The 22470-nt window shown below is 38.0% G+C and overlaps 1 protein-coding gene across 6 annotated transcripts in view; it reads right to left on the bottom strand.

Annotated features, from left to right (window-relative positions):
• The window catches only part of ASAP2 (ArfGAP with SH3 domain, ankyrin repeat and PH domain 2), an 89818-nt gene that overhangs the window by 53190 nt on the left and 14158 nt on the right, over positions 1 to 22470 (bottom strand). For 4 of the 6 annotated variants that reach the window (XM_065681587.1, XM_065681586.1, XM_065681589.1 and 1 more), the window contains exons 2-5: positions 16331 to 16403; positions 11642 to 11787; positions 3758 to 3832; positions 1455 to 1504 (exon numbers count right to left, since the gene is read on the bottom strand). In XM_065681587.1, coding sequence (XP_065537659.1) covers positions 1455 to 1504; positions 3758 to 3832; positions 11642 to 11787; positions 16331 to 16403 — 344 coding nt within the window. Of the gene's footprint in view, positions 1 to 1454; positions 1505 to 3757; positions 3833 to 4594; positions 4694 to 11641; positions 11788 to 16330; positions 16406 to 22470 lie in introns of those variants that run through there. The other 2 variants (XM_065681590.1, XM_065681591.1) reach the window with 2 other exon arrangements.

Genomic DNA, 22470 nt, shown 5'->3' with positions numbered 1-22470 from the left:
TTGTGCAATCAAAAAAACCAACCCAAAAATCGTGTTAGATTCTCAGCCAACGGAGGTGGCTGGGGATCTGGATGTTTTTATGTTAAACAGCGTCATCGTATGTGATTCTTCTGGACCTATGTCACCAGAAGTGGTCTGACACACACAGCAGTGTCTCAGATGATCAAAGATGCTTGATGTGCGACATGAAACTCAACCGATATTCACAATCCAAGTAATACTGGAATGAGGAATAAAACTCACTACAAAATTCTACTTTAGATACTATAAGCTGTGCTCATACAATTGACTTGGCCAAGCAGGAAACAACTGTTCCTGATGTAGGGAACTAAACCCCTTGACGATTTATAAGGTACCAAAATTAATTTGTTTGATCTTAGGTACTGAGCTTTGTTGATTCATTTGATCCATTTCACTGGATATAAAATTCAGTGATTAAACCTGATTTTACAGCTGTTTATACTGTGCATCAGGCACCTTCAAGTAAATGGCTTATTGTAAGCTGGGCTAAGACACAACAGACACAGCTGACAAGTCTCAGGTAGATATTCATCCACTTCTACTACACAATACATCTGCTGAGACCATCCAACATTGGCATTAAAGGCAGAAAACATCCGCATCTTTAAGCAAACTGCACTAATTAAATGCAGCTCACTAGGCTCCTGGTACTGGACTGATCTAGAATCATGCCGTTTTAGAATGGTAGCAGCAAACACCCCCACCAGCCTTACCACCTTACTGGTAAGTGCCAAAGGCTCAGCATCAAAAAAGGTCTTATGGAACTCTGCATTGGGCACAGTCTCTGAAGTTTTGCTAGAAGCAGAGACATTACAGAGTCATTACAAGGGTTTTAGGCTAACAAATCCAGAACTGAATCTTGTTTTCCATGCTCTTGATATTTTTTGCCAAGACATTTCTGAACACTCAGTATATAATTTCTTCTGTGTTCTTCAACTGAAGAAAGTTGCTAATTACACTGGATTAGTCACTGATGAGGAGAAGAAAAAAACAACAACAAATGCTTAAAAGGACATCAAGTGCAATTATTTGCTGCGCTTTTGGTAGTCAAGGATGAAAACACACGGTGGCTAACTTTTCATTTTATACAGCAGTGTCCTCCAAAAGCAGAGGAAGGCAGAAAAGGAAGTGGACTTTAACATGTAGCAGATTACACGGTATGAATATGCATACTATCAAAAAATAAGGAATAATCCTTTCCCAATTAAAACAAAACTTTCGTCAACTGAAGTGGAAGACTACGCAGTGGAAAACACGCACTGGGATATTATACTCATTACTTGGAACTTCGTTACGCAAAGTGGTCTACCACAGACACTAACTGTCATGGCACACAAGCACAAGACAATTCACTCATTTAATAAACTATATATTACAGAATTTGTGTCTATGCACTTATATTTTCACACAGCCCCAGGTTTTAAGACACATACACTTTCGTTTCATAGTCCTTCCAAGCTTTATCAAAGGGTTTTTTCAGGTCCTGTCAAGAGATAAGAAAAAACAGTTATTCACATGAAAAATTCTGTGGATCTACCCTGGGTCCTTCCTAACACTGAAGACACACCTTGGCCATTTGCAGCACCTACTAGAATAAGGGACTCCACTCTTTCTTGAGGAGCTCACCTAAGAATTGCGTAAAAGCAATCTTGCAGATAGGAAAAACAATTTTGTACACAGAATTAATACACTCGTGTTTTTAAAAGCATCTCTAGGATGCTTTTTACAGCTCTGTTTTACTCCTTAAAAGGTGTAACCACATGTCATCCCAAGAGCACACTATGCAATTAATCAAATAGGCTATTTTCTCATCATTCCAACTCTGGCTCCACTGGAAAGAAGTGCCTGTCCTGAGGCTGCAGTATAGGCTTGGCTAAGGGTTGATTCATCTCACTAAAGTTAAAGAAGTCAATTTCCAACTGACTTAATGGGAACAATATAGGCCATATGCCTTGACATAACTTATTCCGTGAGAATTTTTTAATTACTTATGCTCCAGATTCCTTTATTTTTTCCACTAAAAAAGCCAGTTTGGATAAAATTATCTTAACAAGATGTAAAATTGTTTCACTGATGTGAAATGGGGTGTTGGTCGATAAGACACTGAACATGAGCCAGCAGTGTGTGCTTGCAGCCCAGAAAGCCAACCGTATCTTAGGCTGCATCAAAAGAAGCATGACCAGCAGGTCGAAAGAGGTGATCCTGCCCCTCTACTCTGCTCTTGTGAGACCTCACCTGGAGTACTGTGTGCACTTCTGGTGTCCTCAACATAAAAAGGACATGGAACTGTTGGAACAAGTCCAGAGGAGGGCCACGAGGATGATCAGCGGACTGGAGCACCTTCCGTATAAAGATAGGCTGAGAAAGTTGGGGTTGTTCAGCCTGGAGAAGAGGAGGCTGCCTGGAGACCTCATAGCAGCCTTCCAGTATCTGATGGGGGCATATAGGGATGCTGGGGAGGGGCTCTTCATTAGTATCACTGTAGTGATAGGACAAGGAGTAACAGGTTAAAATTTAAACGGGGGAAGTTCAGATTGGATATAAGGAAGAAGTTCTTTCCTGTTAGGGTGGTGAGACACTGGAATGGGTTGCCCAAGGAAGTTGTGAATGCTCCATCCCTGTCAGTGTTCAAGGCCAGGCTGGACAGAGCCTTGGGTGAGATGGTTTAGCGTGAGGTGTCCCTGCCCATGGCAGGGGGGTTGGAACTGGATCATCTTAAGGTCCTTTCCAACCCTAACTATTCTATGATTCTACTCTATGCCTAAAAATGCAGCATTTGAAATTCTGGTGGAGTTCAAGAGATTAGCCAACTACAAAAAAAAGTATCGTTAACTGTCAGGCACTGGGGAAGCTTTGCAACTACAGACTAGGAACTAATTTATTATTAGATCAGCCATTTATTTTGACCATTATAAAATTAAAGCAGCAGTTGATTATTTTCTCAAGTCAGGAACATGGGGCAACGCTGTATTGTAATAAATGTATTTATTCTGACACACAAAAAGAGAAGAACAAGGAATGAAATGTGGTAAGCAAGCAAAACAAAGATTATATGCTTATCTTACTAAATAATTATTTATCCTCCAGCAATATACAGAGACCATTTTTAGTCTATGTGCATTTTTCCTTCAATGTCCTAAACAATAGCTGCCAGTCACTTCCTGTTTGCTCAGTAGTAAACGAAGCAAAAGCCAAGTAAGCTTGTTGTCTATAGGCTTTGAAATTTATAATAAACATAGCATCATTTGAGTCCAGGTTACTATTATTTCAAATAGGAAATATCCTCAGGGCACAAACAGATCTCAGCTTTGTTAAGGAAAATCCTATGCACAGGGAGTCTAATGTGTCTTTCTTAATAATCTGTATAGTTCCTGATAAATTTAGAATGCTAAATAGTATATTAATAGTAGTTCTTTAACAAAGTACTATCCCCTCAACTAAGTAAATGTCTACATTTTTTACACCTCTTTCTCTGCTTACCTTATATATCTCATAGGTGCTTTTAAAGCTTCTCCAGTGTTGTTTTGTATACATAGTCAAGAGTTTTTATGTGAAACCACAAACAGAAGGGATGACTCAATTCACCAAACAAACCCCAAACAAAAAATCTCTTTATTAAGCTAATACCTTACTTTAGTATCCTATGCCTTCTAGCACATAAATACAGTAAATATATTTATTGTATCAATAAATATAGTTTATACATAAATTTTATATATAAATAAGATAAACATACCCCTTTTACTCCTTTTAAATCTCCCTTCAGCAAACTGTCCAATGGAAAAGTGATGATGTTGTTCATATTCTGAATCTGAACAAGAAAATTATATCAAACATTGAATATAAGAACATAAACTGTCATCATTCACACAAAGTTTCACAAGAAAATCTTACATATTAGTTTTCTAACCCTGCTTTACGAAGATGTTTATCAGTACAGCCAGTAATCAAAGAGGGAGGCAACACAAGTTAATTAAACTTACTCTGGAAACACTATAGCCCAAGTCAGCAGGAAACCTGCAAAATTACTGCTGCTGATAAATATCTCATCCAATAGTGACTTCAAAGGAAGACCACTGAATTTTACATTCCCCAATTTCACTGTTTAAATTGTATGAAAACAATCACACAGCTTTTCAGCACTTACATATTTTAAGTTACTAAATATATTTTAATATTTTAAATTAATCTTGTTTATTTTCCCAGTCTCTTCAAACCTATTTCAAAAACCATATCTGCTACTCTCAACACACGGCATCTTACTCTGACAAGTTACAAAGACAAAGAATGCTGGCCTATAAAAAAAGCTACTATTCAAATATTTTCCATGTAATTTTAATGAAGTAATACATCAGCCTTATTAATCTCATACAGACTTTGAAGTAAGGATTTTATGAGCTCTTGAGTATGCAAGTAATTGAGGAGTAGAGAAGTAATTCAAGAAGAAAAAAAGTAATTTTAAATTAAGACAACAGAAAAATAATCATGGTTTAGGTAAGTATCTATAGTAATATTTTGATGGGGATAAAGACTGAAGAAAAACTGTATTAATAAAAAAGTAAGCAGCACACACCAGAAAAAGAAAGGCTTCCTGTCCAATCCTTTATGATTCAGGGAAAATGACCCATATCTTGAACATGATGTCTAGGCAGAGAGTTTAAACTGTAACAATTCAAATGGATTGCACTGAAGAGTAAAATATTTTAGAAATACCTGATAGAAAAAAAAAATAATCAGAGTAACTTCTGCTTTGGATAGATTTATGTATTTTTTTGCTGTTATTGTTCACTGTTCTATTAAAATGTGATTTTTTTCAAGACGCGTTGAAATACATATATGAAGATGGATTTCAAACGTTCAAAACAGAGAAAGAACTTTGCATTGTAGCAACAAATTCTTCTGTTTCTTCAAGAACAAAGTCAGGAACATCAAATTCCCTTTTAATGTAGCCCATCCAGAGAAAAAATGACACTAACAGGAGCTTCAAGAAAAAACATTTCCAACTGTGATCCTTCAGCCTCCCCAGAATGGAAAAATACAAACCATTATCACACTATAGTTACATGCTAGCCTTACTGAAACTGACTTAGGAGTCCCATCCCCAGTTGTACTCAACAGCTGCTATTAAAACAAAGTCCCGAAATCCCCACTCTTCCTCTTCAAAGATACACTTCACTGTATTTGCTTGAAATGTCAGCCAACAATCAAAGAGAAAGGGAATATACATGATTTTAAAGGTTAAACAGATTGCCTCTGCATGAAAGGTTGAAGAAATACAGAAGATCTGGTCTTTTAAACTCTTACCACAAATCACATTTCTCCTCCTCCACATTACTTCCCCCCCCCCCCCCCCAAAAAGCTGCACGACTCAACCACAGAAATCCCTTTAGAATCAACAAGTTCACTGCAACTCTGTGTGGGTTTTTTTTTTTTTTTTAATAATTGTTATGAAAACTGAACGAGCAACATCTACACATGCATAGCTGGCAGAGCTGGAAGCCACCCACCTCCCAGATTCTCAGCCATACTACATCATCTCCACTATCAACATAACCATGGTCAATTTGGTGTTTTAGACATAGGAGACAAGTGAATAAGGTTTCAGTCACATAAAACATAGATAAAAAAACCCTAAAAACTTCTAGAAGATGACAGACAGAACATGTACACCTGTTGACAGACATATCCAGAATGGCTATCCAGATGGAGGAGCAGAAGAGGTCTCACCTAAGATACAATCCTATGCAAAGTTTTGTACTTAGTTATTCTATTTTATGATGCAGTCAAATGTCTAACCTAGAGATCAACACTTTCATAGCCTCCCTTTAATTATTCTTCAAACCCAGATAAACAGGCACAACACAAGAATAAAGCATTTTTCAACAGCACACTCAAGACAGCTATTTTTTCCTTAAGTCAGAAAAGAAAACATGTCAGACCCTGATGTATTATCCCAGACATATTCATACAAACATCAATCAGACTCCAAAAGAGTCCTGGATGTTACCTAGAATTTCAAGTCTTGGGGCATGAAGTCCAAGCAACTTCAAAAAGAGAATACGAAAAAAACCCTCCAACATTTTCTTTTCCAAAAACGGTTAGAGGATGTTTGCCCATTCAAATTAATTCCTTCTTTGTGCTATCACCTGTATGTTAGTATCAGTCCATTGTATTCCCTATGTCCTATTTTATTTGCAACAAATGTAAACATCCATAATGCATGAATTTGTCATTATTAACCTAGTTAGATGAATCAGACTTGCTTGTATGTATAAAGCAGCAAGAAATATAACAGAAGTCTTGCATGCTTTTCCCCTCTTTCAGAAGCTTAAGCTGAACTAGCTAAAAATACAGACTCATTTTTTTGCATGAAGAAAAACATTAATATGCTGCAGCTCCTACTCTGTGGGCATACAGGGAGCTAAAATGTATTCAACTGCCCCTACATTTTGACTATTTTATATTTTACAATATTCTTTAAGAAGAAACACGAACAGAGGTGCAGGAAAGCTTCACCAAAACTCAAGTCCTGTCTCTGAGGAACACCAGCAAATTCCATGTGTTAAAAAAAAAAATACACAGTAGTTAAAAAAATAAATAAATAGTTGACCTGGTTTCCACTCCAACACTGCTCTTTGGAAGACTCGCAGTCTTCCTTTGACAGCTTCCAACAAGATGACAGAGACAGGATAACGAATTAAAACTTCCTAAGCTGGGAAGCCTCAGAGGAGGAGAAGAAGAAATGGCAGGAGGGGGAACATAAAAATAAATATGCAGCTGCCAGAAGCAATGGTAGAGGCAACAGGCAAGCCAACATTTGCAAAGGGGAAAGAAGATTATCAAGCAGTTGAAGAGCCTATGGCTAAACACTGAAGCTGGTATTTGCCATCCCTCCAAATTATTTCAATGAGTTTTTTCCAAAACAGGCTGCAGTACTTCACAGGTTTTCCAAATACAAGGGAGAAAAAAAACCCAACAAACAAACAAAAAACCAACCACCAAACCAAAAACAACACAAAAAACCCCACCAAAAATTTTCACTGCTTTAATAGTTAAATAATTTTCTTAACACACAGATAAACAGAGCAGACCTTAAACCATTTCCAATTTAAACTAAAATCCAGGCAGTCAAAACAGGACTCCTATTGCCACGACTGAATTCTAGATGCAGCACACGTTCTTGGCCATGGGCTCCTCAACCACCAATGAGGTCAGGTGTACACAAGTGATGGCAGTACTGCCCACTGATGAATCACTGTTTAAGTTACTTTCATTTTTTATGGCAAGTACTACTGGATTTCAATATTTTCCAAAGTGATGTGAGCTTTAGTAAGACAAGGCCAAGCAACAAAGCACGGAGCAAGTAGAAATCAGAATGTTCTCTATAGATAAGACATTTTTAAAGGTGTTTTTAAAAACTCTCCTCTTTATGCTTTTAAAGCAAAGGAGGAAAGATACTTGAAGCTATTCCAGCCCATCTTCCCTGCCAGTGGAGAATTCCCAACTGCACACTTTCTAAGCCAGGTTAAAACACCTAAGTGGTAAACTTCCATCTCCTTCTCTGGGACACTTCATCTAGTATTTTCAGCATGAGATCCCACTTACATGCAATTTATTATTTTGCTCTTCTACAATCACCGTTACCTGCTAGGCAAACTACGTATTTCCATTTCTTTTAAGTTTTCTTCATAAATCAACTTACTCAAGCCCTGATAATTTTTTTGCTACTGTCCTCTGAATTTCTTCCAGTTGGATCAATATCTTTTTGGCAAAGAAGTAAAGATGAGACTGCCAGGTGGAGCTGAATCCATGCCACTAAGGAGGAATTATTACATCTTGGTTCATATCTTTACAAGTGTAAACCAAACAGTACTATTTTTTTCTTCTTGCCATTAGGCCAATTTTTCCTCAAGCGTACCAGTGAAAAGTAGAAACACAGCTCACATCACTGATGTTCACATACATTCAAATATATGTATCTGTAGCTTTTTTTATGCACTTAGCTCAGATGAATCCTTCTAAGCAAAATATGCCTGTGAAGGTTCAGACCCCAAACATTTTTTTTTTTAAAAACTTAGTCTCAACTATTACCCTGGAAACAGAATTCTTCTGGGCATAAATTTCTTAAGTTTATCATATGATGCAGAAAAGAGGCTCCTTTCAGTCTTGCTATTTGTTTGTTACCTTTTACTTTTAAGCAAATCTTCTTTTTTCCTACATTTAAAAACATGAAGCAAAGCAGGAGCATATGGTCAGAAAAATATTATCACTGTTCTTCCACTTCCCCTGCCTAAAAATCCAAGTATTATTAATAGAAAAGCTTCTCACAGGGAATCTCCCAACTACTTTCCACAGAGAGAAAATATCAGATTCCAGTCCTCTCAATCCAGCATGTTTCATTAACTTTAAATTAAAATAAATGAAAAGAAAGGACAGGAGTATGTAGAAGAACAACAAATACAGAAAACGGAATTTGTTAAATTGCTACTTCATCTGCACAGATCAAATCCCTTTTCAAGTAGTGCTGACAAAGACGAAAGGCAACATAGATTTTCTTTCTCAGTGTAGCAATCTAAAAACTGGATTTAAGGAACAAATATTTAAAGTGCAAACATACTGCAATGAGACTTTCCTTGTCCTAACATTTTTTCATATTAAGACTCACGTCTTTATCACCTGGCACTAAATTTATTAGGAGGACAGAGTAATTAATGCTATATGCAAGTGCCATACAGACCTAACCTACCTGGGAACTGTGGATACTACCATTCTGCCAGGAAACAGCAGAGTTTGCCATCAAGAAGCAATACAGTACATGCCACAAAAAGCACCATTTTACCTCTGAAAATGCCTCTAGTATTTTCTGATAGTTCACTACCAAAAAAGTCACATTTGAGCAATCTTCTTAAAACAAAACAAACAAAAATGAAAAAACAAAAACAAAAGAACAAAAACCAATAAAAAAAACCCCAAACATTCCTAATCCAGAAGTTTAAGAAAAATTTTATATTTGAGCTATCAAAGAGAAAACCAGAAGTGCACAGTATATCATAAACTGACCCAAACAATGTGTAAGAAAGGCTAAACTGAGTAGTTACAAGGACCTGATACACAGTAAATATCTATTTCTTCTTAAAGATGTTTTATAAACCATTTCAAATACGAAGAACCAAAGTTCTTCAAAGTTTATTTTATGCACTATTTAAAAGTGCACACATGAAAGAAACATAGTAAAGCACATACAAGAAAACCAAGACCTGAACTTTAACTAGAACAGTTTACAGTTGAATAACTGGATTCCAGAAAAAAAAGTAAAATCAAAACCTAATAAAAACAACCTTCAGCTGTTAATGAAATATTTTAAATCACTAAACAAAACACTAAACAAATATTTTAAATTCACAAAACAAAGTCTTTTGAGAAAGCATTAAAACTATTAGAGAAAATAAGAACCCAGCCTCCCCACTAAAGCAGAACAACTTTACAATGGCCTTTCTTTCCTTACTAAAGATAAGTTTAAGGAAAATCTTTCTGCAAAGGCACTAGAGCCACAGCTCTAAATGTCACGCAGGCCAAGAGCTGACAGAACACATCAGCTTCTAGAAACAAAAGCAAAATACATGACAAGGCAAAACTTGACAGTAGCCCTAAAGCTTTGCCAGTGTTAATAGCTTTGGCATCTGCTCCAGTTTGAACATGTCCTCTCACTTCTTACACATTCCGAACTCATTTCAGCTGAAATCCTCAGTGGAAGTTTAGCACCCTAGGAAACTCAAGCGATAGTTCTATCTTAAAAAAAAAAATAAAATCTGGAAGGTACTCTTTTAACAGCAGAAGGCTGTATGGCCCTGGCTACATTTTTGATGAAACTACTTACAACCAAAATATGTTGGGTGCTACAAGGAAACAGGAGAGGAGAGGGCTGGTTTTACTGCCAACATGCTTAATCAGAGGTGGATACTTTACCACACTATACGGATGCATTATTTCATATATGGCTATAACCGTAAAAAAACCACAGCATCCCAAATTATTTCCAACTACTGTACATTACTCTTGTAACCTCTTAGGAAACTAAACCTCCATCAGTGAGCTTATGGACAGATTCTCAAAGTGACCAGTTACCAACACTTTACTGGTATTAACTTCTAAAAGGCAAAGTTACATTAAGCTATAATTTTGTCTATAATTCTTTTTTAATAATTAAATAGGAGAACAAATAGCTAAGATTTTTGGTAAGAACAGCAACATTTTGTAGCTTTTAAAAGTCTTCTTGAAATATAATACATTAAAAGGTTTTTCTAGAGGGGGGGTGCAGCTTTTAGTACATTGCTTTTTAAAACCACCTAAACATCACATTTCCCAGATCCATTTGCCTAATGAAGTCACCATATTGTAATTAATATATGATAGAAAAGGGGGTTTAGTCAACAGAAGGTATCAATTAGAAGACCCATTCTATTTTCCCTTCCAGATGAGCAATCTGCCTCTGTATGGGAGACTCAGGGCAACTGACTGACTGACAGGATGACTCCTCTGATATATAATATCAGGTAGTATTTGTACATCCAGAGCTAGTCTAATCAATATGACCAATATGACATACATTTCACTGTTGATAAATACATTTGGGGCTAGACCCTCTCTCATCAATATCATGACTGCGTAAAAAGAGAGGACAGTATCAGGAATTGAATGGGACTGCCCTAATTCCCATCAGCTGGAAACATTCCCCAAAGAACTGATGATGACCAGCTGGCTGCAAACTAACAGACATTTGGTCTAGCATTTGATGCATCTCCAACCCATTGATTTCAGCACACACAGACTTCTAAAGTCTTGTAGGAATCTGGGTCATCTCCCCTTCCTAGCCATGGTTTAAGAGTTCTGGGGGTTCAAGCAAATTTGGGACTTAATCAGACATGGGAAAGCTCCAGCTAGTAGGATGTAATCAGAATCTGCTCTTTTTGTGCCCTTTGATTAATGCAAAATTGAGGCTGGAAATTCTCCATTTATAATTAAACTCCTATTCTTCTGTTTGGCACCATCCCGTTTGGCTCACTGAAGAGTGCTTTTAAGCCTTACTAGCTTCAATTGCAGGACTGGTCCCCAGTGGATTCTATTGTTGTTATAGCATTATGTTCAATTTTGTTTTCCTGACTCTTCCAGAGAAGCAAGAGACCCTCTGTTTCAGGGACACCAAAATCTCGCTTTATAAAGACAAACAGAAAGTGCCAAAAAGTGAAGTAAAAGCAACAGGAACACAGAGTAAACCAAGTTGGGTTTTGCTGGTTTCACAATTTTAAAGCAAACTGATATGAGTGTTTTCTAACACAGGTTATAACTACTTAATTATGAGAAGCTCTTATGCAAGAATTGTTGGAAGAGGGTTTTCTGTTGGGCTTTTTTTGCTTTTTGTGGTGCTGTGATTTTTTGTTTTAGGGTTGGGGTTTTTCGGGGGGTTTTGCAATGGGAAAGGCTAGCACATAAGACATTTTCCACTTTTTTAAGAACAGTGGTTGTTAAAACACTGATTGTCTTAAAGAGCTGTTATAATTCAGAAATACAACCTTTGTAATGGCCTTAAAATTTCAACATGTTTTTCTTAAGTAATTCTTACCAAATTTTTGAAGAGTGCAGTTAATTCCTTTGTAAACACAGAAAATTTTAAAAACGCTGTTCCCAAATCTGGGTCATCCCTGCAAACACAGTTGCCTCCAAATTTCTCCAGTGCTTGCGTATACTGTTCTTCATTTTCCACATGAGCTTCAAAAAGAGCAAAATATAAAAAAAAAAAATCAGTAAATAAAAGGTTATTGAAATGACAATTGGGCTATGAAAAACCCACAAAAACTCCAAACTTTTCAGATCTCTTGCTAAAAATATTTACTTGATAAGATGAACATTTATTATTTATGTTTTAATGCAGATATACCAGAAGTATGACGTATCTCACTAATTCTAGTTTACGTGTATCTATCCACATGCTGTACAAAAGACAAAGTGTCAAGACAAGACAATCATTTGACAGGTGACTCTAAAAAGACCCACAATATTCCTGCAGTATACAGGAGACCACATAACAATTCTTAACTCCTAGAATGAACTTTTAGAGTCTTCTATTAATGGTTATATTAATTTTAATGGGAAGTGTTATGTTTAACTGTGCGCTGAACAACAGAACAGAGGAGATCAAGCGTGTTTCCAGAGTCTGGGATGGCTCAGAAGTTAACAGATCTAGTAAGACTCTCAGGTCATCTAAGGAAATGCAACTACAAACTATATTACAGATGAGGACAAAATCCATATCGATGTTAGCTGCCTGATTCAGAGGACCAGTAGGGATCTGAAGCAAATCCTAGCAGTCTGCATTTACCACAGGCCAGCTCAGTTTTCAAAGTAGTTTTGGTTCACAACAACTAGATTCTTTTCTGAGACAATGAAACCAGAAGCGGTTCAGTGCTTAACAGACAGCAGGTTCTGAGTCACTGGGCTGCACCAATGCAAGTCATCCCGTACACACCTAACAACTGGGTCCTTCGGAGAGCTTTGAGCTGAACATGTTGGGGGATTATTCAACACAGGTAATGAGATTAAATCTAGGCTCGAAGCAAGTTCCCTCGATTCAAATATAAAATAAATCTGAGAAGCCTACTGATTCACTCCTAAGACACCAAATTACTTGCTTATGTAAACAGCCTAAAAAGTCCTTGTCAATTTGATTTGTGGAATAAAAGTCTTTCTGAGCCCAAGCTTAGTAACGATGTCAAATTTGAGCAGGTGGACAAAGCACACCATGTTGGCACCTGAGAACATTAATGTTGCCTATTTCTTATTCTAGCTGAGGCCAATTTCTAATGTTTCAAAGGAAGCCAGGAGAAAACCCCATGCCCTAGAAAACAAGTTATGCATTAATAGGAACAAAAACCCTTCCTTGGTCATTACATGAGACCAGCATAAACCCTGAAGATTATTTAGAGAGGATTAATCTGTTCAAACAAGCCATGATCCAGTTTCGTTTCAAGCCCATTTATATTCATCAACACATTTAATATCCAAAGGATTCTTGATGCAATATACTTTCTGCAAATTTCTATGAATTAGTTATGCAATAAACCTGTTCAGTAAATGTGGCATGCTTCAACTTAAAAATAAGCCTGTCTGTTCACATTCCTGTTTGGCCAGCCATTCAAGAACTTTATTTCTCAGGTAGATACAAATTTTCTTTACTTTCCAATATATGAAACTAACCCCCTGTGAAGCAGTGGTACAATATTGTGTAATTAAAGACCGTCATAGAGTACACACAGAACTGAAGTTACAGACATGGTATTAATTTTGCAAGTTTCTACCTTGAGTGCTGAAACTGCAGCCTGTAAAAAGTACTTTGCATATAGCCATTCAAGCCCTAGCACTGAATTGTACTTATTTCTCCTCTGCATCAACAGGAGCTAAGCACTTACCAAACTTTTGCTACATGAGCTGTAGGATGAAGTAAGGATGTTCACTAATACTGTTGTGTGACATACACACACCTGTACAAACTGGCACAGACAGCAAAAAGCAGGATGCTGCAAGTCCAAACTCCTCTAGTTCACACAGCTGCCCAGTAAGGGGAATTATTTCCATATTGTTTTCTGCATTCTTACTGCTTCCTGCATGCACCTTAGCATATTCGTACTCACGAAAGTGGAGGTCAGGACACAGCAAAAAGAGAAAGCTGTCACTGCATGAAAGCAAGATGAAAAGGCTGCCACCATTAATTGTTGCAGTTAGATGTGCAAGCAGCAGATGAACCATGCTGACTTTGTACCATAGGAAACAAAAGCTTTCTACTCCACACAACATCCCCAAGAATTTTCAATACCCCAGCATCTTAGGGACCATTATTCTGGATCTATGCTCAGATTATGCAGAGCCAACAAACCAACAGTTCTGAGATATTGCCCAGAATGCTCCTGCTGCAGCTATACCATTAGCTGAGCTGGTACCCCGTAAGTGCTTCTGAAGAACACAAAATCGTATTTTCTCATGGAACCCTCCAAAATACTCTCCCTTCCCTACTGTTTCTTCCCAAGGGATTTAAAAAGTTTCTCTACAAACAAAAGGTTTGGACCCGACCAGAAAGACATCCGAGTCAGGTTTGTTTGAGGGTGTAGATGCTTTTTTAAAAGTAAGAAACTAAATTATATACAAATTGGAGTTACTGTCTAATCCTCTATCACAGTTTCTAAGTTCACACATTAAAAAAGAAAGCCAAAACATGTGCATTTAATACTCAGAGAACCTATATTAAAACCTCAGTAAATGTTCTCATGAGTGCAGGGCCACAGTTTCTGTTCTGTCAAAAGAAACCCTAAGGGCTGGCAAGTGGTTGGGTTAGTGATACTTCTGCTGGTGTAAAAGAAATGCCTCTAAATCTTTCTTGTCAAGACTGGGCAGCATGAATTTAAAAACTATGCAAAAACTGCTCTAACAAGTACACTGATTATGAGGCATAGTCAAGCAATCAAAAATAAATGAGAAAAAATAATCCTGAAACAACCATAAAAACAGAAGATAGGGTGCCAAATAAATACGCAACAGATGACACAGCTCCAGATGAATCTTAAACCAGATCCTCCACCATCCAAAGATAACAGCTTCATTATGTTAGGCAAGAAGGAACTTTATTCAATTGGCTGATAAGAATTACACCGCAACAGCAATTCTTGTTATAACCTTGTATCTCAACACCAACATTCCCACAATTTCTGTCAGATATTGGTGGCTCTCCAAGGTTGCCAGGCCTATCTATTTCGCATGTAATATAGGTTTTGTTAGCTCTAATTGCTGTGAACTGTACAGCGAGAACAAAAGCCAAGAAATGCTGTTTGTTATTCACAAAATGCTGCTGATCCACAAAAAAACAAAAGCTTCAGTTATTTTTGCAAAGAAGATAAACACACAAAATTCCATGAGACTGGCACACAGATCAAAATGCACATAGAACAGTTCTTTGTATTTTTATCAGCACTGAGAAATATCTGACTTTGTGCATCATGACAATACGAAATTGCAGCTCATCAGCTCTCTCTTGTCATGAAGTTCTCAACATACATAACTGGAAGCCTCCAAGTAGGATGACGCTTCACAAAGCAGCAGAGCCAATGTAGCCTCTGACTGCTGCCAAAGAGAGTAATTTCACCCCTCCCATGCCCTCAGCTCTTGATGATATACATGCCTTACCATCCCAGGTCCTCATTTAATTCCAGTTGAGTTGATTTCATAGAATCACAGAATCATAGAACAGTTAGGGTCGGAAAGGACCTCAAGATCATCTAGTTCCAACCCCCCTGCCATGGGCAGGGACAACTCCCACTAAACCATGCCACCCAAGGCTTTGTCCAACCTGGCCTTGAACAGAGACAGGAATGGAGCATCCACAACTTCCCTGGGTGACCCATTCCAGTGCCTCACCACCCTTACAGGAAAGAATTTCCTCCTTATATCTAATCTAAACTTCCCCTGTTTAAGTTTTAACCCGTTACCCCTTGTCGTATCACTACAGTCCCTAATGAAGAGTCCCTCCCCAGCATCCCTATAGGCCCCCTTCAGATACTGGAAGGCTGCTATGAGGTCTCCATGCAGCCTTCTCTTCTCCAGGCTGAACAGCCCCAACTTCCTCAGCCTGTATTTATACGGGAGGTGCTCCAGTCCCCTGATCATCCTCGTGGGCCTCCTCTGGACTTGTTCCAGCAGTTCCATGTCCTTTTTATGTTGAGGAAACGAGAACTGCACACAATACTCCAGGTGAGGTCTCACAAGAGCAGAGGGGCAGGATCACCTCCTTTGACCTGCTGGTCACGCTCCTTTTGATGCAGCCCAGGATACGGTTGGCTTTCTGGGCTGCGAGCGCACACTGAAGGTGGCTCATGTTAAGTTTCTCATCGAGCAGCACCCCCAAGTTCTTCTCCGCAGGGCTGCTCTGGATCTCTTCTCTTCCCAACCTGTAGCTGTGCCTGGGATTGCTCTGACCCAGGTGCAGGACCTTGCACTTGTCATGGTTAAACTTCATGAGGTTGGCATCAGCCCACCTCACAAGCGTGTCAAGGTCCCTCTGGATGGCATCCCTTCACACCAGTATCAACTGAACCATACAGCTTGGTGATATCGGCAAACTATTTAAAATGTATAATGTGCAAGACTGCTATTTAAAATGCACCATTTTCTCAGAGTTACTTATATGACACTTTCTGACTCAGTAAGATGACTGTTTAAATTCTCCAATTTCACCAATATAAACTACCAGGAATTATTACATACTTACCCAGACCAGATATGTTTATGGCTTTGACAGATTTCTTCATCTTATAGAGAACAGTTCGGTCAACATCCAAAGCCTAAAGCAAAACAGAAAAATTAAATGCAAAATACTGGATTGCCTTCTGGTAAATCTGTGCCCTGGAAGCCTCCTGTAATTGTAACGCTACTATGTTAGTTAACATCACACACACCCAGCATCATCTAAAATCAAACTCTTTACACAGTATCTTCTTTCAATGTTAAATTATTAAAGAAGCTTGAAACAGTTTCAAGCCATCATATATTCGGACACTGCTGAAGGTACAAGCAATATTACTGCCCCAGACAGAATATTAAAAATGGAGCTTAATTTCAGTTTTCCTGGATAACAGTTAATTAATTGCACTCCCAACCATATGAATTTTCTCACAGTTATGCTGAACAAAACAAACTGCCTCTCAAATATCTTTCACACATTTTAAAACTAAGAAAAACTTTTCATCCACACAACATAAAATTGAAGTTTAAATCTTACCCAGAATACTGAAGCACTTAAAACCAATTTTTTTCAGAGAAAGAAATGGAAGCAGGGAACCATTTTGCTTCCTGAAGTGACATACAGGCTAACCCAAAAATGTACCACTGTTCCAGAACCAAGCAGCAGAATTATGATTATACAAGCTATTTAAAACTGCAAGAAAATTTAAGTAAGAGTTCCAGAGATGGTGATGTGGTCATGTCTTTAGACCCCATGGAAGAACGATACCAAACACTATAAATTATATTACTCCAAGAGCGTGATATATGCTAAAAAAAAAAAAAAACCAAGCAAAAAGCACCAAACTCATTTCAGTTTTCATTCAGAAGATTTTAGCAAATTGCAGCAGTTACACCTCTGACTTACCACTGTTTTATTGCTAATAATTCGTGCAACAGAAATGATGCGGAAAAGTCAGTCCCTAGGACCCTATCCAATTATTTTAACATATTGAATGCAAAAGAAATATTATCCCTCATATTTATGGGAGTATTCCTAAACTGAATGTATTCAGACCGCAAATATCTAGGCAAAATCTTAGCAGCATTCCATGAAACCAACAGATTTAGAAGTTGCCTTAACGTTATAGTGCCATAGTACTGCTATATCCTTTGGAAGTTTCACCTTCAGCATCTTTATACTTCACATCTGAAACGTGTTAGCAGGAGAAACATAGAGGCCTTTTCACCTGAAATTCTGAAGTACACAGGAAGGAAAAAAAAAACCTAAGAAAGCCCATATAAGTCACACACACCTCTTATTCACCCTTTGCAGCAATTTGAATTGCATCCACTACAAAAACCTGTACACAGTGCGATCTCAAAGGTTAGATCACTCACCTGTCTGGATGGGAGTACACAAAGTAAACTCACTGTGTATTTGGTGAGTTCTAAAAATAACCTCAGAAAAACACCATCTGATCAGCTGACTACAGAGGAATGATAATTTCATCAAGGACTCTATCAAAGGGCAATTATGCTCTTGGAGACAAAGTGAAAGGAATGTCTTAAACTACTAACATTACAAATAACAGTCCAAAGAGAAGGCTGACAGAGTCTTAAAAGTTACGGATTCAGCTCTCAGCTAAGACTCAGGTTTGTGTGTACAGCTCATAGACTATTTAAACCTCTGCACCTTAGTTTAGGGAAGAGGAAGAAGGAAAAAAAAAGACAGTACTTCTTGAAAAAACTTCCAACACTTGAAAAGGAGAAATGTTGGAAAGAAAAATGCACTGGGTAAATTATGAACTTGTATTACTGCGGTCAGGGGTCCAGATCGACCTATGGATTCATAAAATCTTTTGACCCATTACTGCCTCAGTCAAAAAGCACAGACTCTCAGTAAGGGAAAACTTCAAGTCCTCTTCCTCAACTGAAGTCATCATTTTGGTTTACAACTTCTCTCAACCAGTTCATGCTTTCACTGTGATCAAGCAGTAGAAGAGCAAATGCATAAGCCACTACATAGCCAAGGTCCAACAGAAATGATAGATAGCTAATGCCCTAACACAACAATTTGAACATCTAGCTATCTCAGTCAGCTGTCCACATCAAAATTCAAAACAAGGATGACAGGAAAAAACCCCACACAAGAAGTACCGAGGGCTACAGAAGAAGCAAAACACTAATGTGATGAACACATACAGGACTGCCAGGTCAGGCTTCCTTGGGTATTTCCCTTCTTCCCCTGCCTGCCTTTTCAGCTGTGCCAGTGTAAGTGCTTACGGAGACTTTGTAAGCTACAGAAGAGACATGATCTCTGTTTAAAATTATGTAAGGAAAAAAGCCCTAAACTTACTACTTTTCAGTTGCTCTCAGGCAGTCGATCCCTTCACACAACACAGCCCAACAGAAAAGACTATTGGAAAAACAGGAACGAGTATGAGGACCAACATACCCAGGTGCTCCTGTGGAAGAATCCTCTGGGAACATTTCTGAACAAGAATTCAGTAGCTGCCTGAGTGCAGCGAGCACTTTTACTATGCTGCTATTTCTACCATCTATTTTTTTTTTTAAACCCTTAACATTTCATTGGTCTGAACATTTCTTCACATTCATATTGTGAATGAATATCCATTCACAATAGAAGAGGCTTTGTAAGTTCAGTTTGTCTAGAAACCACTACCACATTTTTATTGTGATAGCAAACAGTGGGTCTGCAGTACAATGCTGAAACATCCAGGGAAACAATACGACTAAAGCAAGCTAAATACCACCTTGACTAACACTGACCTAGCACTGACTTTGCTAGCTGAGGACTTTGCTCAGCTTCTGTTGAGGTAGATGATCCACTCCAAAGCCATGAAAATCAGAGACAAGTTATCCCAGGAACAAAATATCCCACTTTCATACAAAAGCACCACTGACTCAACTTCTTCCCTCTTCCAGTCATGAAAGAAAAAAATCCAAAACCATAAAAAGTGAAGTAATTTGTGGCAGTCAGTGCTCCATACAATTGTATTTGCATATAAAACCTAAAAGAATATTGTCATTACCAAAATGAACAAACTGTCACAAAAATACCCTATGTTTCATTCTTTAAAAATAAGAGTGGTTTATTGTTAATTGAATTCATTGATGCGATTAGTGAGAACGGGAAGAAATTTAACAGTGAAGACTGCAAAGTTGCGTATCCAAGGGAAAAATCCATATACGAGCTGAGAGCTCAGGCAGAAAAACAGTCAAGAGAATAAAGGGGTTTAGCTTATCAGATGCTTGCAGAACCACCATGGGGTGCCAAAGTGAGATAGCCATGAAAAACAAAACCATGAAGACACAGGATATCTCCTTCCACGAAAGCCAAGAGAACAAATTAAAAACAAAACAAAACAACAACAACAAAAGTCACTAAATACTACCTACTCTTTGGAACACCCAAAAGGTCTAGGTCCAAAATGTTGATCTTGACAGCTTACCTGAGGCTCTGAAGCACTGCATTTTCGACTCTGATAAACGCTTAGAGAAAAATTATACACATAAAATGGGAGGCAAAGTAGATGTTGATTTCACCCACCAGTATGTGACACATGAAATAAGAAGTCTTTCTTGAACTGCACTGGTTTGTAATTATATTACTGGCAATAAGGTGCAGATAACCAAAACTGGTTAGCTCAGATAGCTAGAGGGAATTGGAATCACAGAATCTATGGTTCTGATTGGAAAGGTCCTTTAAATATCACTTAGTCCAACCCCCCTGCAATGAGCAGGGCCATCTTCAACTAAATCTGGTTGCTCAGAGCCCCATCCAGCCTCACCTTGAATGCTTCCAAGGATGATGAATCTACCACCTCTCTTGGCAACCTGTGCCAGTGTTCGCCCACTAAGCAAATATAAATAAAGACACAAAGTGCTTGAATAAATAAACAACAATAATAATAGAATATTGAAAAGCATAAAACGTAGAAAGAACAGGTTGCCATCCTGAAATGATCCCCAGTCACTCAAAGGTGTTTGGGCTATTATGGAGGCAACTAATGATCAGTACGATTTTGTCTGGGTAACTGACTGTACCTTGTGATGTTCAGTTACCCTTTCAGACAGGCTGTAGGTAGCCTCCTCTCTCCAGAATGGAGAGGTTCCTACCTAAAGTCCTTACTGGTAGTAATAAAGAGGAAAAAGATATAAACACCAAGAAATACTAAACTAAAAAATAATGTTAGGGTAAGAACAGCTGAGTTAAATCTGTACCTGAGCAAACTGCGACTAGGAATTGGGAAAAACAAATAAAATCCTGGAAAGCTTTCCAAACAGCAGATTAAATGGACCTGAATAACTTCACAAAAGATTAATATGTTTATTCCTATTGTGGTAAGAAACTAGACTTGCTCCTGTGGGAGGTTTCTTCTAGTCCTCCATTCCTTTACAAAATCTTTTGAGAACGCTGTATTTAAGAGTGGCTCTGTATGCCTAAAGGACAAAACACTGAAAAACTTGGCATCTTTAGTTCTGTATTCTAATCTTGCTTATAGGCCAAAAAAAAAATGGGGAAGGAGACTTCACCTATGTTTAATTGAAAGACATTGGTTCTTAGTCACAACTAGTGTTTTAAATGGGTAATTTCGGCATAAAATTTTGACTTTAGTCTTGTTCTTCATATTTTGCTGTCCTTTTTTTTTTTTGTCCAAATCTTAGCACTTAGAAATCAATTTTAATAAAGCTGTAGTTTTATTGTACTTTCAATTTCTAATCTGTATGTTTCATAAATATACACACTAGCCAGATGTGCACACCATGCCAAAATGCTACCTTCCCCTAACTCAACTGCTTTGTGCACATTCAGTACTGCCAGCAGTGAAATTTAAGATGGCTTCCGACACTGCATATTTCAGCATTTCTTCTTACCCACTTAGAACGCCCAGTAAACTTCTGAACCAGAAGAAAAATGACCATGTAATTCATATAGTGGGATCACTTTGTCCTCTCATGTAATACTTCTAGTTTTGACTCAAAAAACTCCATTGCTAGACTGTTTATTTTGGCATCTGTTTATTTCAGTACAATGTAGTCAAAGAGGCCATATAAATAATTTTTGTAGTCCCACTCAGTTTCAACTGAGGAGCACTCAGACTTCCCTCTTTTTAAAAAACAGTAAATATAGCCCTGATTTGGGGGGGGAGAGAAGGGGGACAGGGACACGACCAACAACAAATTATATACAGTACATGAGAAAAGAAGCTACGTTATTGCAGAAGTGGTGCTATGCAGCATGAACTGAAACAAACTCAGAAGTGACCTTCCTTAGTGTGCCCTTTACAGCGCAGAGTCCCAGGCTCTAGTTGTTAGATGTTCATTAAATATCTTTTGTGCCAAACTCACAGCAGAAGTCTGGGTCTTTATCTTATGCAAGTGTCCTTACACCAATGCCTCATTTTTTCATGATTCAGAAAGCAATTCTCTGTAGTGGAACAGAAAAATGGCCATACTGGGTCAGATCAACACTCCTTTGAACCTGATATCCTCTACCAGTAGGGGCCAAGAGCAGATGTTCAGGGCAGCAAGCAAACATACACATGCTTACTCAAAGTAGTCTGCCCATTTCCAGCAGTCAGTTTAAAAAAAAACAAAACTAAGAGGCTCTCAACCAGAAACAATACATAGCCCAACAGGGTATTCTCAAAAGAAACAAGAAGCCCAAGGTTTTTAACTCCAGACAAGGAAAGATAAAAACTCACAGCTCAGCACGAGTGCCTTCATGACTGCAGGACAGCCTACTGTGGGACGTTGTGAGGGAGGAAGGGAAAGGAGCCAGCCAATCATCATCTTTGCTCTATCTTATTTAAAACAGTTGAAAGTCTCTTCTAATACATTCCTTCTTACCCACAGCAGCTTCATCTTAGAAAGACTAAAATTAGCTATTTCACATTTTTGGTCATTTGGATGGATTTTTTGCTGAAAAGCATTTACCAAACTGGATCTGAATTTGTAAAAAAGCTCAAGGTATGCAATATTTTTTCTCTCTTTAAGAAACAAAGAGTCCACTGGAACAATAACAACAACAAAATGCTTGCAAGTACAGCCAAAGCAGTAACATATTGGAAAATAAATTATCAAGTCATTTGAAAAATAATCCTGGAGACAGGAACCTGTATGTTCTTCCCCATACTGCACACCTAAGCAACAAAGATGCAA

The sequence above is a fragment of the Lathamus discolor genome, chromosome 5 (assembly GCF_037157495.1).
Source record: "Lathamus discolor isolate bLatDis1 chromosome 5, bLatDis1.hap1, whole genome shotgun sequence".
Classification (NCBI taxonomy): domain Eukaryota; kingdom Metazoa; phylum Chordata; class Aves; order Psittaciformes; family Psittacidae; genus Lathamus; species Lathamus discolor.
The sequence above is the reverse complement of the archived record's forward strand: the minus strand, read 5'-3'. Positions and strand labels throughout refer to the sequence as shown.